Source organism: Lonchura striata, chromosome 8 (assembly GCF_050655825.1).
Source record: "Lonchura striata isolate lonStrDom1 chromosome 8, ASM5065582v1, whole genome shotgun sequence".
Lineage (NCBI taxonomy): Eukaryota > Metazoa > Chordata > Aves > Passeriformes > Estrildidae > Lonchura > Lonchura striata.
The window spans coordinates 7,460,422-7,473,892 of NC_140710.1; the positions used below are offsets into that span (position 1 = coordinate 7,460,422).

The 13,471-nt window shown below is 41.0% G+C and overlaps 1 protein-coding gene across 13 annotated transcripts in view; it reads left to right on the forward strand.

The window, feature by feature from the left end:
- Positions 1-13,471, forward strand: part of BEND5 (BEN domain containing 5) — an 879,444-nt gene that overhangs the window by 465,788 nt on the left and 400,185 nt on the right. For 11 of the 13 annotated variants that reach the window (XR_014956859.1, XM_085585666.1, XM_021529103.4 and 8 more), the window contains one exon: positions 2,533-2,572. Coding sequence is in view for 12 of the 13 variants with exons in the window: in XM_085585666.1 (XP_085441792.1) it covers positions 2,533-2,572 (40 nt within the window). In the remaining variant the exon portion in view is untranslated. The remainder of the gene's footprint in view (positions 1-2,532; positions 2,573-13,471) is intronic. The other 2 variants (XM_085585667.1, XM_085585662.1) reach the window with 1 other exon arrangement.

Consider the following 13,471-nt stretch of genomic DNA (forward strand, 5'->3'; position numbering starts at 1 on the left):
GTGAAGGTCAGAGCTGGGAATTTTTCCCTCCCTCTGTCACCAGGCAGGCAGGAACCACAGAGCTCCAGCCTGGAGCACTTGGGTGGAGCCAGTGCCAAGAACCTGGTGGCATTTCAAATCCCTTCCAGCAGTTAGGTGTTAGATGCAAAAGATCAGTGCTGCTCCACTTGAAGTCAGAGAAATAACTTCAGCTTAAAGTTCAACATATACACAAAGATTTCCTGGATCTGGAGTTAATTTGTTTTTTCCAAGGTCAGCTTGAAGGCAGTATTCAAACTGGAAAAAAAAATACAAACTGAACATTTGACTTGTAATAATTTCATTTTATTTCCCATTTGTTTGACCTGTCCTATATGCTTTTGTTTTCCTGACGCATCAAGCTAAGCTATTTTGGTTTTTCATTTAATGTTTATTTTTACCCCATCTAGCAGACTCAAGTCAGGACTGGGGGCCAGTTGGGCTGCATGCCTTTCTGTTCCATATTCTTACGTTTTCCAACTTTCTTTGATGCAGGATTTTTATATTCCACCTTTTTTTCCTGGTAGAGAGGCCTTCATGGAGTATAGGCTTCAGATATATATTTTCTGCTCTAGCTGTTCATTATATATACAGCATTTAGAGTTCCAGTTGTGCTGAGAAATGTAAGCAAAGCTTTTGGCCCAGTGGGGGCTAAGCTCTGGCATTTCACAGCTTTGTACATATGAGTCAGGATTAAGGTGCAGGATCTATATAAAATTTAGCTCATTAGGAGATATTTTGTCTCACATTTCCCATTGGGAAATGGGTCCTGTGCCCACACACAGGATTTCTTACTCTGCTTTGCTGCTCCCAGAAAAGGAAGGGGTGAGCAGGTGACACAAGATGGCAGCAGCAGGGTTTTCTGCTCCCTTTTACCCTGGCACACCTGGAAAAAGATTTGGCATATGCTGGCCCCGGTATTTTAAATGAAAACAAATATGCTGGAGCACACTGCTAAGGTCATGCTTGGAACGACTTAGCAGAGTTAAGAGAACAAGGAGTGCCTCTGGAAAAAGACAGATAGGAATTTTCTCTCAAATACATTTTGTGTTGTGCCAGAGGTAAGGAACTGAAGGCCAAGAAGGTTTCAGAAAATGTGTTATTTTCCAGCCTGACACCGCACTTGGTTTTCCAGCAGGCCAAAGTTGCTGTTGTGCCCAACACAGCTCAAGTGTATTCAGGAGATGACCAACTGTGTCCATGCACGTCAGCCAGTGAAGCTTTACCACAGAGAAATGATGGGCTTGGAAAGGAGTTTCATCAGTCTTGATTTCCAAGGAAGAGCATTCAGGGCAGGGAATACCAAGTCAATGTTTCCTCCTCAAGGACTTTTCAGCTGTCACATAGGGAATATAGTGAGTGCAGTGATGAGAATTAGATTGGAAGATCAATAGGGCTGACAATAAATGAAAGTAACACAGACATTATTGAGCAAATTAGGAGAGAGAAATTAAAGTGGACAGTATAATCTTCAATACCTGCTAGACACACTGATGTTGGGCAAAGTTAGGAAGAAGACAGTAAGTTGGAAAGTGCTATGATGAAGGGGCAGTAACAGTCTGTCTGTGAGGTGGGGAAAGCCCTACTTGTGACAAAAAGCTCTCAGCCCACAGAAAAGTGGAAAACTATTATAAGGGTCTAGGAGCACCTGGATTTAAGTGGCAAGCTACAGAGACACAGTAGTGGAAAGATCACCTAAGACTGGGAGCATGGAATAAGCAACAGCACTGACTACATGTTATGGGAAAAGGGAACTTCAGATGCACCCCACCATCACAAAGGCTTTGGTGGGTTTTTTGGCTTGTTCCAGGCCAATGTTTTCCTGACTTTCTCATAGTACAGGTTTGTTCACCCTGTGGAGGTTTGCAGACATTCCAGAAACCAGTCTCCTGTGTAAACTTGATTATTTGCCATAATAACTGCCTGCATTTTGCTGTCTGAACACACATCCAGTGATGATCAAATCTGGCAAGCTTTTGGGATGAGGGATATCCGATGGCAACAAGATCCATGGGCTGACTGTGCTCAGCATGTAAAGAAGATCTCCTTTTATCAGTCCTGAGTTTGTTTAGAATCCTCTTGCATGTCTTTGAAAGGTTCACCCCAAGGCGATATAATTGTGTTGGATCACATACAGGCATTGAGTCAATGATTGATATGAATAAAGAATTTAGAGTTGCTTGTCCTGGTTCCATGTCTTCTTCCCTGTGGAAACAGAAATCACTTTTATAAATATATCAGTCCATCTGTGCTTCCAGCTATCCATTTCAAGTATATGTTCCAAAAAAGAAATAATGAAACTTTATAAGCACAAATAAAAACACATTAAAAGGACTGAGGAAGGGGTTTTTCTCCCTCATAAAGTACATGTGGATCCCTTCCAAAAGAGTTACTGTGAGCTATGTAACTTGTAATTAATCCTGCTGTAAATGTCAGAACACTTACTTTGTAGGTCTAAGCTGACCCACTAAAATTAGTCCCCTTTTAACAATTCCTTTATAATTTGTTTTTCAGCAGAAACGGCGGCTTGACCTCCTGACAATAACCAGCCCCGGTAAGTGAGCTCTGCTGCGCCGCTCTCTTCTCTTTTCTTAAAGAGATGGTTGTCTAAATGTGTTTTTTCCCCCGTCTCTGACATGCAAAATGAAAAACACTGTTCCCCAGAAAATCTTTCACCTAATAACAAGTGACAGCTATATTGTGCTCAGCAAAGCCCCGGGCAGTTAACCGTTCACAGAGCTGCCTCCTCAGACCTTTACTCTATGAATTGGAGTGCTGATATTTCTTTTAGCCTCCTGGGGTTACAGTTAGTGGTATATCTGCAGGGCAGATGCCCTCAAATTCACAAAGTGTGTTCAAGTATCACAGAAATGCAAGCTTGACTTTCCTTGGTGGCAAATGGGAGCAGCTTGGGGAGTCAGGAGATGGTGGCACTCTACGTGTGTGGAAGGAGACACAAGGTCCAGGCTCAGGGCTGAGAACCCCAAAGTGGGTCAGGAAATATTTAGGTGGGATTAAAATGCCTTAACCTATCTGCTTTTGTCATTTACCTGTCAAGGAGAGAAACCAAAATTTGTTCTTATTGGGAAAGTGTGGGGCTCTGGCAAGAGTGAGCTTTGAAGGTCTCAGTACCGTGGTGGAAATGCAGGTTGGCTCAGTTGTGCTCCTCTGTGATCTCAGCCCTTAAGGCTGGGTGGCTTTTAATTTATTCCTATTTGCCAGGTTCACTTTCTTTCCATTAGCTGCTACAGAAGTTTGCTGCCCACCAGCTTCAGATGATAGTACCACATTTTGGTTAACTTTGTTCATTTTTCAGATGTGTGTATGAATTATGCTTTCAGGTGGGCTTTAACTGGGACTAATGAATTCTGGCCTTAACTGGTAATAATGTGCTAGCAGAGTGAACAGGTGTTATGGGAAGTGAACAAAATGTGACACACATTTGCTTGGATAACAATTTTGCATCAATAATTGTTCTGACACTCTAAATGTAGATATAATCTGTGACATGGTTTCTCCTTCACTAACCTTGTTAAAATAATAAGAATTAAAATAAGGAGGAGGAACACTTTGTTGGGACAGATGTTTGAGGCTATTGGCAATTGCATCACATTTCTGCATGTTCACTTTTCACGCAGTTTGCAATTATGTTAATGTATGCTCAGGGCACTTGCTGATAAAAGCAACAATACAGCGTGATACAGCTTTGTCACTATTCTAACTGTAACTTCAAGGACAAACATGGCACATTTTTCATTTTCCATATCTTCAGTATTCCCTGTTTCTAGAGGAAAAAGAAAAAAATAAAAAAGATATCTGAAGGTCTTAATCATAGCACACACTCAGATCTTGGATAAAGACACTGAAGTCCATGGGTGCTTTTTCAGTAAGAGAAAAGAGGGTTGGGAACCAGAATGACTTAATATGAGACTTTTCTGTAAAACTAACTTATGATACCTTTCCCATAATTTCTGATGCAGTATTTACTGTAAAAGGGTTGATGGGGTTGAGTTTGTGAATAGATGTGATCAGTAAGTAGCTGATCAGATCTCTGTTTAATAAAATAATCTACTGAATGAACACAGCAATTATTTAGAAAGATCTTCAATAATTGTGTAGCTAGGCATACTGCACTAAAAGTGAGGAGGAAGCTTCCTATAACACATACCTTTTCTGAAATGCAGGTTTTACCCTTTGATATTTAACCAGAAATCTGCCATAACTGGATACATAGGGGAAAAAAATACTTGTTCATGATTACATAATAAAGTGCCTGTAGTTTTACCTTCAGTAGAGGCATTTTCAAAAGAAGCTTGGTGCTGGATCAGGCCAAATTTACCAAAGAACCTAAAGCTGAGATTTTTCAAAGGGGTTGAAAAAGTTAGGCACTCAATTCCTAGTAGGATTGGAAAATGTCAGCCTGTGGATTAAAGGGTCTAGTTTCAGCCCTACAAATACAAAAATAAAATAAAATAAATCATAGCCTTGGGGCTTTTATCTGTCTTTGGAGACTGCTACTTTAAAATATTTAATTCTTTGAGTCCTAGTTCTAAGATCTGACATTGACAGTCTGCTTTTACAAAGTCGTTATATCAGTTATGATGGCTGAGATCAGCCATAATCACTGTCAACCCTTAATTTACTGATTCAAATGAGAAGCTGAGCTGTTTAGTTGCACCTGCCAATCCTCTGGGACTTGTTTCTGTTCTCCACCTTGCCGCAGGCAGGCAGCCTTTGCTTTTGGCAGAGGTCACACAGCTTTAGTTTGAGTTGTGAAAGTCCTCTGTGTCCCACAAGGGGTGTTGGCCACCACAACCCTATTGCTTAATTGTAAGAATAGACAAAGGGCTTCAAAAGAAAAGGTGACTTCTGAGATTTGCACTTCTGTCACAATGAATATCATCTCTCTTTCCCGTGTGTGTGTGTGTGTGTGTGTGTGTGTGTGTGTGTGTGTGTGTGTGTGTGTTTGTGTGTGTGTGTGTGTGAAGCTCTTGAACCAGCTTTTCTACCTTTAGTCAAGAATCAATGGTGATCACTTGCAGATAGTACAAAAGCTCTTCTCCATGTGCTGCTAAAACAATTTCAAAAAACTGATCATCCAATTAATGAGATTAATTGCAAGGTAAAATAATGCCATTAATGGAAATTAAGTGTTGTTGAGACTCAGGCACCAAAACATTTAATGAGAGTTTGTGGGATCACAGCAACCTTAATGTTATCTCATGGCAGTCACACTGCTCCCTATGGCCATGGCTGTTGCATGATGCTCCAGAAGCACCCCCAAAAGGGTCAGAATCTGTGCCTGCTCCTTGTTCCCTGAGCCTCACCCCTGCCTGTGCTGGGCTGAACCCACACCGAGAGTGACCCAGCGCTGCCTCTTGCCCTGCTCTACATGGCTTCCACCCCCAAGCAATGTGTGCTTGGCTTCCTGAAACCTGCCTGAACAGGTTCTGTCGGTGCTTAAAAGCACATCTGTATGTTAAAGTGAACAGGTATAGACCATTAATCTATACCCTGGACTGAGAGAAGTCTGGGCAAAAGTGAAAAAAAAAGAAACAGGAAGAAATACAGATGGCTGGAGCTGCAGCTCCAACTACACGGTTTGAATGCAACATGCAGGGCTCACCTCTTCCAGCACCCTAATAAAGCAGGTATGGAAAGCTTCACACTGTGCCCCAAACTGGAGGAAGTCTTTGCTTTGCTGTGGATCTCCAGAAACAGCCAGACACAAATGATGCATAAGCTGGAAGCAAGCCAGACTCCCTCGTGCTCAAATATATTCCTTTGAAGTAACTGACACCCCTGCAAAATGTGGAGGGGAGTTTGCTGCTCTGCCTTGCTGCTGAGTAGCTGGAGGAATGTTAAGTTAAATTTATCAATGCTCTCACCACACTCCTTTCTTCTTGCCCCTTGACATGTGAGGTACAATTAGAGTGCTGCTGTACAGTTCAGGGTGCCCGAGCCAGAGCTGGTGTGCGCAGTGGGGTGGGGGAAGGATGTTAAAAATTCATTAGGAGCTGGCAGGGACATGCTGGCAGGGAGTGGGACATAATGAGATTTGAGTTTTGATAATTTAAATTTTCTTTAAACCCAGCTTTACCTCTGAATTGGATCCAAGATATTTCCTTAACACTGTTCTAGTTGTCTTTGAGGTTTAGGACCAAAGCTTGAGGTAGTTTAATTTGGCCTTGTTATACAAAGTAGATGAAGATCTGCCCTTCATTTCTCTGTGATCATGTTCTAGTAGCACTTTGAACACGCACATGCAATCACATCACATTTTGTGGTAACCACTCAATAGCTGCAAATAAGATACCCCTGTTTCCATAGCTTTTCCATGGAGACACAGCTTTTTGCATCTCCTGTGTTTATGATAATAGCACAGCTTTCCAATTTCTCTTCTCAGTAAGGTAAGTTCCTCTCACACTGAAGTATTTTTTAATTATTGATACCATAAATGGAAGTGTGTTGGAAACTATTGGCTTTGAAAATAGCTAACATGTGATATTATCCAAGAACCATCAGGAAAATTCTTTTGAAATTCTCTTTGATTCAGCCATCCTCAGGGCTTTATCCTTCTCTACCAGTCTCTCTACTGCCAATTTAAAATAACATTCTCTTGAAATCAGTGCAATGTCAGGAGAAATTCATCAGCACCGTAGGTGCATGTTTCCCAGATGTATATAAACCTACTACATTTGGCAGCAGTAAATTGATTGCATTTAAAAAACCTGCGGTAGTTGAATATTCCGTAGTGTCCAGCTTGGCTACAGCACGGAATATAAAGTAATTTTTTTAAGTTTCTTTCAGCTCTGTTTTAGATGAAAAAATGTAAGTGCTGACTCTGTAATTCCTGGCTTTTGATTTACTCAGATTTTCCTAATGTGTAAACATCAGAGCTTTACAGGCAGGGACAGAGTAAAATAATCCTAATCTCTATTAAGATTTGTTCAGAAATGTTAATGGTTTGTACATACTTCCTCTTAACATTCAAGATCTTACACTTTTAAACAGGGGAAAAGCTTGATTTTAAAAGTATTTATCAGTCTGATCTATGTGGTGAAATATTCTCTCCCCTTTAATATCATCAGTGCTGCATGCTCTAAAAATGTCTCTATTTCATTAATTTGTGATATACTGCTACTCTGAATTCTTTTAAGGTGGCTTTAGCTTCTGCCATACATATTTTACTGCTTTAAATTATAGATATAGGACTGTTGCCTAGTTAATTTCCTCTGGTTAGGAAAATATATTTCTGCTCTCCTGGCATTGCATAAAGTGATATGTGGGATTTGCTATATTTTTTAGCTGATTAAGTTTTGCATTTCTACATATTACTGTTTATGAGACCTCAAGTAAAAGTGCGTAAAGGAAGGAGAAGTTTTATAGTATATTTCAAAGTTTCATTTAACTATAAATTCCACCACTAAGCCCTGCTACAAGACTTTTCCATTACCTTCCTGGATAGTCTGGCTATCAACTTCTTTCTAATTGAAGCATGAAAATAATATGAACTCAAAGTCATGAAGCTATAAGACAGGTATTAGTAAAAATGATACCGACTAATAAAATGTGACAGAAAGTTGTTTGCTGCTAAAACTTGGGGACATTTTTTTTTTTTTTTGCAAGTCCTTATTAATTAATAGCACATTGATTTTGGTCTAAGTATGTGTCAAAGGATGCCACTGAAGATTCTAAACAGCCTAACATAACCACTGCTCATGTTTGTTAGTGAAGCTTCACACGCTCTTTTACTTGCAAAGCTAGTGGAGAAAATAAATTGCATAGAATTCCAGTAATAATTAAGTCTTTTAATGCTTAGTGAATTATTTCCCATATCACTAGGTATTAATCCACCCATTTTCCCACAGTAATATGAGATAACTGGGGGAGTCAGAATCTCACTGCTCAGCAAGGCAATAGACCCCAAATGGTTTCTCTGAACCCACAGTACAAGAATTTCCCTACCATAAAAATAAAATACAACTGCTAAAATCTCTGCACAAAGTGAAATTCTCATGTTGTCTGTCTTAACTGAACCATAAAGCTACAGGAAGAAGTTTGTTCCAGACTTGATGAAACTTTAGCAAGATAATGGTACTAACAGAGAGCAGAAGGAAAACGTGGACTCTTTTTCCTTTTTTTTTTTTTGTGCCATTAGGTTGGCTTCAGCTGTCCTGAGGCTAATTAGGAAATTTTACTATATCCAATTTCTCATCTTTACAGTATCTGAAGAGCTGTAAGAATTTCTATTTGCTGTGATAAGGAGAAATAATATTGTTGCTTGTAATTACTCATCCATGGAGATCAGTACCTTCCCGATTCTCAGTTACACCTCTGCATTTGCCAGAATAATAATTGCAGAGATGCCTCCTACTCCCCTGTCTCTTCCCTTCCCTCACACCATGTCCCAAGAGAACAAGTCCTCCCTGATCTTTCTGCCTGTCCCCTGACCTACTTCCATCTGTGTCCCCAAACATCGTGCACATCCATCTCAAATACCCAATTCTGACTTCTACCAAAATGACACTTTTTTGATTCAATAATGAAACCAGAATTTTATCCCCATTTGGTTGTAGAATGTTTACTTTTAGTAAGGCTGTTTCATCCCCACCTTTGCATTTAAAAAAGTGACCTTTTTTTTGGATACATGTAGAAGAAGTGATATTTGCAAAGTCAAAATAAGACTGCAGAGAAGATATTCTAAAGGCTAATCCATTACTTTTGAAGAAAAATATCAAGCTTTACCACAATTCCTTATTATTATTCCGGGTCACCATGGTGTTTCCATGCTCCTTGGCATGTCCCTTTAATTGGTTCCTTACATGGGAAGGTCCAGCACAGTTGCATTGAAAGCTGACATTTCTAACTAACTGACCTTTTCAGGCCCAGTGACACTCCTATAATGATTATCCTCTAGCATTGTTTGGACACAATACCACATACTTCACAGCACATAAAGAATATGTTCTTTGAGAACTATTCAAAATGCCCAATCTCAAGTTAGCAAAATGAGAAAATTGGGTGCAAACATTCATCAGAGTGTTATTGTGCAGGTATCGATTTGAATGCCCTTTCATTTCTCTGGGAAAAAGTGTTGTATTATAGAGCTCCAAATTAACTTCTGTTCTGTTTTTTTCCCCCAGTAAGTATAAAAAGGTCAAATTCATTCATAAGGCTGAATAGATTTGCAGGATATAAGCAATAAGATAGCAATCAACCTTCAAATAACCTTTAAAGAGACAGTACCTTTTCTTATGAACAGTAATTGATCTGCTCATTAAGTCACTGGGTACTCTTTGGGGCTCACCTGGGCAAAAATGTGTAAGACCTGTGACGAAAGGATGTCAGCTACAGCAAAACAGGAACAAATCCTCACGTGAAAATCTAAGTATTTTACAGGTTTTGAGGGGTGTAAAGCTGATGAGAGGATTGATGTTGCAACATGAGTTCCTTGATTTTACTGTTGTAAGGGTGATGTAGAAAAGACCTCAACGTGTGAATTTGGTATTTGTGAAGACAACAATCAGAGCATGTTCATACCTGCCTGCAATCTGGATACATGTTCAACTTGCCTTTTGGATTTAGTGGCCAGTGTGGGAGGGTGACCACAGTCCATGTATAGGGGGTGCACATATGGGGCCCTGTGCTACACGTGGGATGTGGCCAGACATTGTTCCTCTGTTAAATTCAGCCAAATTGTCAAATGAAGGCTTTCCATGCACCATGAGGGCTTTGGGGATGTGTGTGGGGGTCCATCATCTCTGTCTGCACAGACATAAAACCCACGTCCAGGTTGTTGCAGCCCTGACACCCTGGGTGCTGCCTCCGTCTCCTCCAGTCCTGGGCTGTGGCTCTGCAGCTCCTCTCGTGTAAGCAGGAGCTGCTGAAGGACTGCTGGAAATCTCTTCAAGGGAACAGTACCTAGCCAAAGACTAGCTCAAAGTGCCAGGATTGCCAATTTGAGATAGCAATCAGAAGATTAGTGTTCTGACCATGTCCATATTTCATTTCTGCATGTAAATCCACATTATGTTTTTAGCATTATTTTTATGAATTGCACACAGGCTGTGGACTATCTTTGCATAATTGATTACAGTAAGTTGTCTTGGTTCTTATCTTTGATCAGAATTTTCAGAAGCAGCAAATATCCCAGGTGATGAGGCTTTTTATGCTGTAAATGTGTGCACATAATGCTTTCTGTTTTACTTCACAATGTGCAGAATGAGCATCTCACTCATTTAAAGGGACTGAAAATCAGCAATTCTGTGCACAGGTGTATTGTGATCCTCTTCTTGTGCAAGCTTGGGAAAACTTAAAATAGAAACTTTTTCTCTCATAAACCGTTATTTCTTCAGTATCAGATGAAAAACATTCTGCTTTTTTAATGAAATTTTAATTCTCAAGGTCACCTGTCACTCTTCACTTAGGCACATTTCTCCTTGTTGAGCAACCTGAACAAGACTAAGTAGAAATAATTGTATTAAATATCTAGAAGGCAACAGAGGATTATATTGACACTACAAAATAGAACACAGTGCAGAAATGCATGAGCCAGCAGAGCCCTGAGGAGCAGAGCTGTGCTGCAGCCTCACCACTGTGGGGACAGTTGCCTCCAAGCCCTGTTACTTGGATGCTGTGCCAGAGACAGGCAAGCCCCAAGTCCTTTTTTCAGTGGCTTTAGGGTGCTCTTATTACAGTGCTGCTGAATTGCACCAGGGCTTGTGTCTTTTTTTATTTATTTATTGTTTTAACCTAGCCAGGCACATACAGCAACTGTGTTTAATTTCTATTTTAGCAGCATCCATGTACCCCGGTGCACAGGGGTGTCATCCTGCTGGATGCAGTGACACCAAGCTGCTCCTGAATAATTGACAACTTAAGTAGACAAAGCTCAGGGCAGTGGATGGGAAACATGGAAAGAGAAGGTCAAAAATAAAACGTTCTTTTCACAGAATTGTGTCCCTTTGCTCCCCCTTTCTTCCAATCTCTGATGTAACAGCAAATGGCAAAAACAGTGGTGATTATACAGCAACAACGAGTGGGATTGAGGAAGAGGGGAGCAGGAACTGCATAAAGCACTTTTCCTAAGCTCATTTGTTTCTAAGGATTGCCAGTGGGCTCATTTCTTTTGTATGCAGAACAGTTCTGTTAAAGCAGTGAGCCAAGGTCACAGGGAAACCCACAAGAAAGGATAACCCAGAGCCCTTATTATTATTTTGAGCTTGTAACAAAGGAAGTTTTAGTAGAGATTTGAATGGGGAAGGTGTGCTGGTTCTGTGAATTCAGGCTGTAGGTGCAGCATAAGCCATGGTGGAAAAGAGACTTGTTCATCACACAGCTCAGTGCAGTTTTGGAGGGAGTCATTTGAGCTGCTGCTAAGTGAGACAACGTGAGGACTGCTCGGCAGTAGCAGCACTGCAGTGTCCTTAGGAAGCAGCTAAAGAAGGTGAAATACTGTCTGAGCACCACACTCTGCTCCTGACCCTGCACAAGACCCTACTGTGAGTGCCAGGACACAGAGTGCTGCCAGAGGAGCAGAAGGGGCACAAGGCAGAGGGAATAAGTGGGGAGGCAACATAAACCAGAGGCATATTTCTGGGCCATATGAATCAAAATGAAAATCACTGTTCTCAAAATACCTAGGAGATAGCAGGAGATTGTGTTATTCATGATGCTTTATTTTATTACCTGCCCTGTTGCACAGCTGCATCCCTTGTCCTTATCCTCTGGGGACTACTGGAGGGAGGGAGGAAAGGAAGGAGGGAAGGAAGGAAGGAAGAAAGGAGGGAAGGAAGGGAGGAAGGAAGGAAAGGAAGGAAAGGAAGGAAAGGAAGGAAAGGAAGGAAAGGAAGGAAGAAGGCAGGAAGGAAGGAAGGAAGGAAAGGAAGGAAAGGAAAGGAAAGAGCAGCTGCCTATCCCCTGTGCAGAACCCACCTTCCTTGTAGGGCTTGTGAGGGTGTAGGGCTGGATGCAAAAGGAACCCTCACTTAGACATGCTGCAGGTTTGCTTTGGGATCTGATCCAGAGCACTTAAATTGCAGCTGACTTGGAGCAAACCCTTAATTCTTGTCAAAGGCTGGACAAACATCAGCAAGAGCGACTTCACGCTGATCCTGAGCTGAGCCCCCTCTCTCCAGGAGATGGGCTCGAGTTTTGTTATCCAAGCACTCAAATCTCTTTCCATGTACTGGGAAACTTTCCTAAATGGTCTGGTTTGGGCTCTGGGCTGGATCACCAGCAGCAGCTCAGCCAAACAAGGTGCTCCCACCCCTGGAGGACGCCTCTGCCAGGGCGCTGCTTTCCACACTGGCTGCCTGGCCAGGTGTGGCACCCCAAAAACGCCTCTGGAAGCACCCAGCATGAGCAGAGCTGGCCAGCAGCAGTGCTGCTGCTCATAAATAGAAACCCTGGGGTGTCAGGCTGGCCTGGGAGTGAGCTCTCCACGAGCCCGGGCTGTGGAGCTCAGGAATGAACTGCAGAGTATTGCTCTCTTAAGGCTCTGTGTTATAGTTCTGTTTTCTTCACCTTCAACCCCGCAATGGATTATGGCCATACTTTCTCCTATAACTAAATGCTCCTCTGTCCTTTGACAAAACAGATTTGTGTCTTTTCATAGCTTTCGGTAGAGGGCTAATAATACATGGGAAAGCTTTACTGCTCACAGGAGACTTTGCCTGGCCGTAATAATAAGAAATGCTGTTGAAAAGTCATGATCAATGTTAATTCAGTTATTTTTCATTTTCTCTTTTTTTCTAATGAAATCTTCTACTTTATGCATTTTATCCAGCGCTACCCTATGAATTGCTTGTTGGAGAGAGGGGTCATTGGTTATAAAAATGAGTTCTTGCTGTTCGTCCTCATATGAAAATAACAGCAATATTTTGAAATGATGAATTTAAGGGAGGGAAAAAACACGGTGGAATCTTGGACGTACAAAAGATGTAAATATTGTTTTCCAGGCTTTATGGTTCCCCGATGCCTTCTCTAATTGCACAGCTAACCCTGAGTTTATTAAGTTATTTTCCAGAGTCAAACTCATTTGTAAACATGTCAGAATAAAAACTAAATTTAAAAAACAAAACCTTTGGATTGGAATTCTGGAGTGATAAACAAACTAATTTAGAATGTATTTGCATGTAATTTACATGTGCCAAAATAAGATTGCATGTGGTTTGTAAATACAGTACTTGAATTTATTTAACATTACAGAATAGCACAGAAGAAATTAATAGTAGCTCCAAAAAATAAGGTTAAAATAATAAAAAGATGGCTTAAAATGGCCCATGTTTGAATGTGATTCAATGTGCAGAAACTGGTGAGGAGAGATAAGCACGCAGGGAAAACTGTAAATTTTAGCAGCAACATCTGTAGTAGTTAGAATACCATGTTTTATAGCAATTCCTTGCCTCCCCCCACGGACATTACTATGGCACACATCATATTTATTATT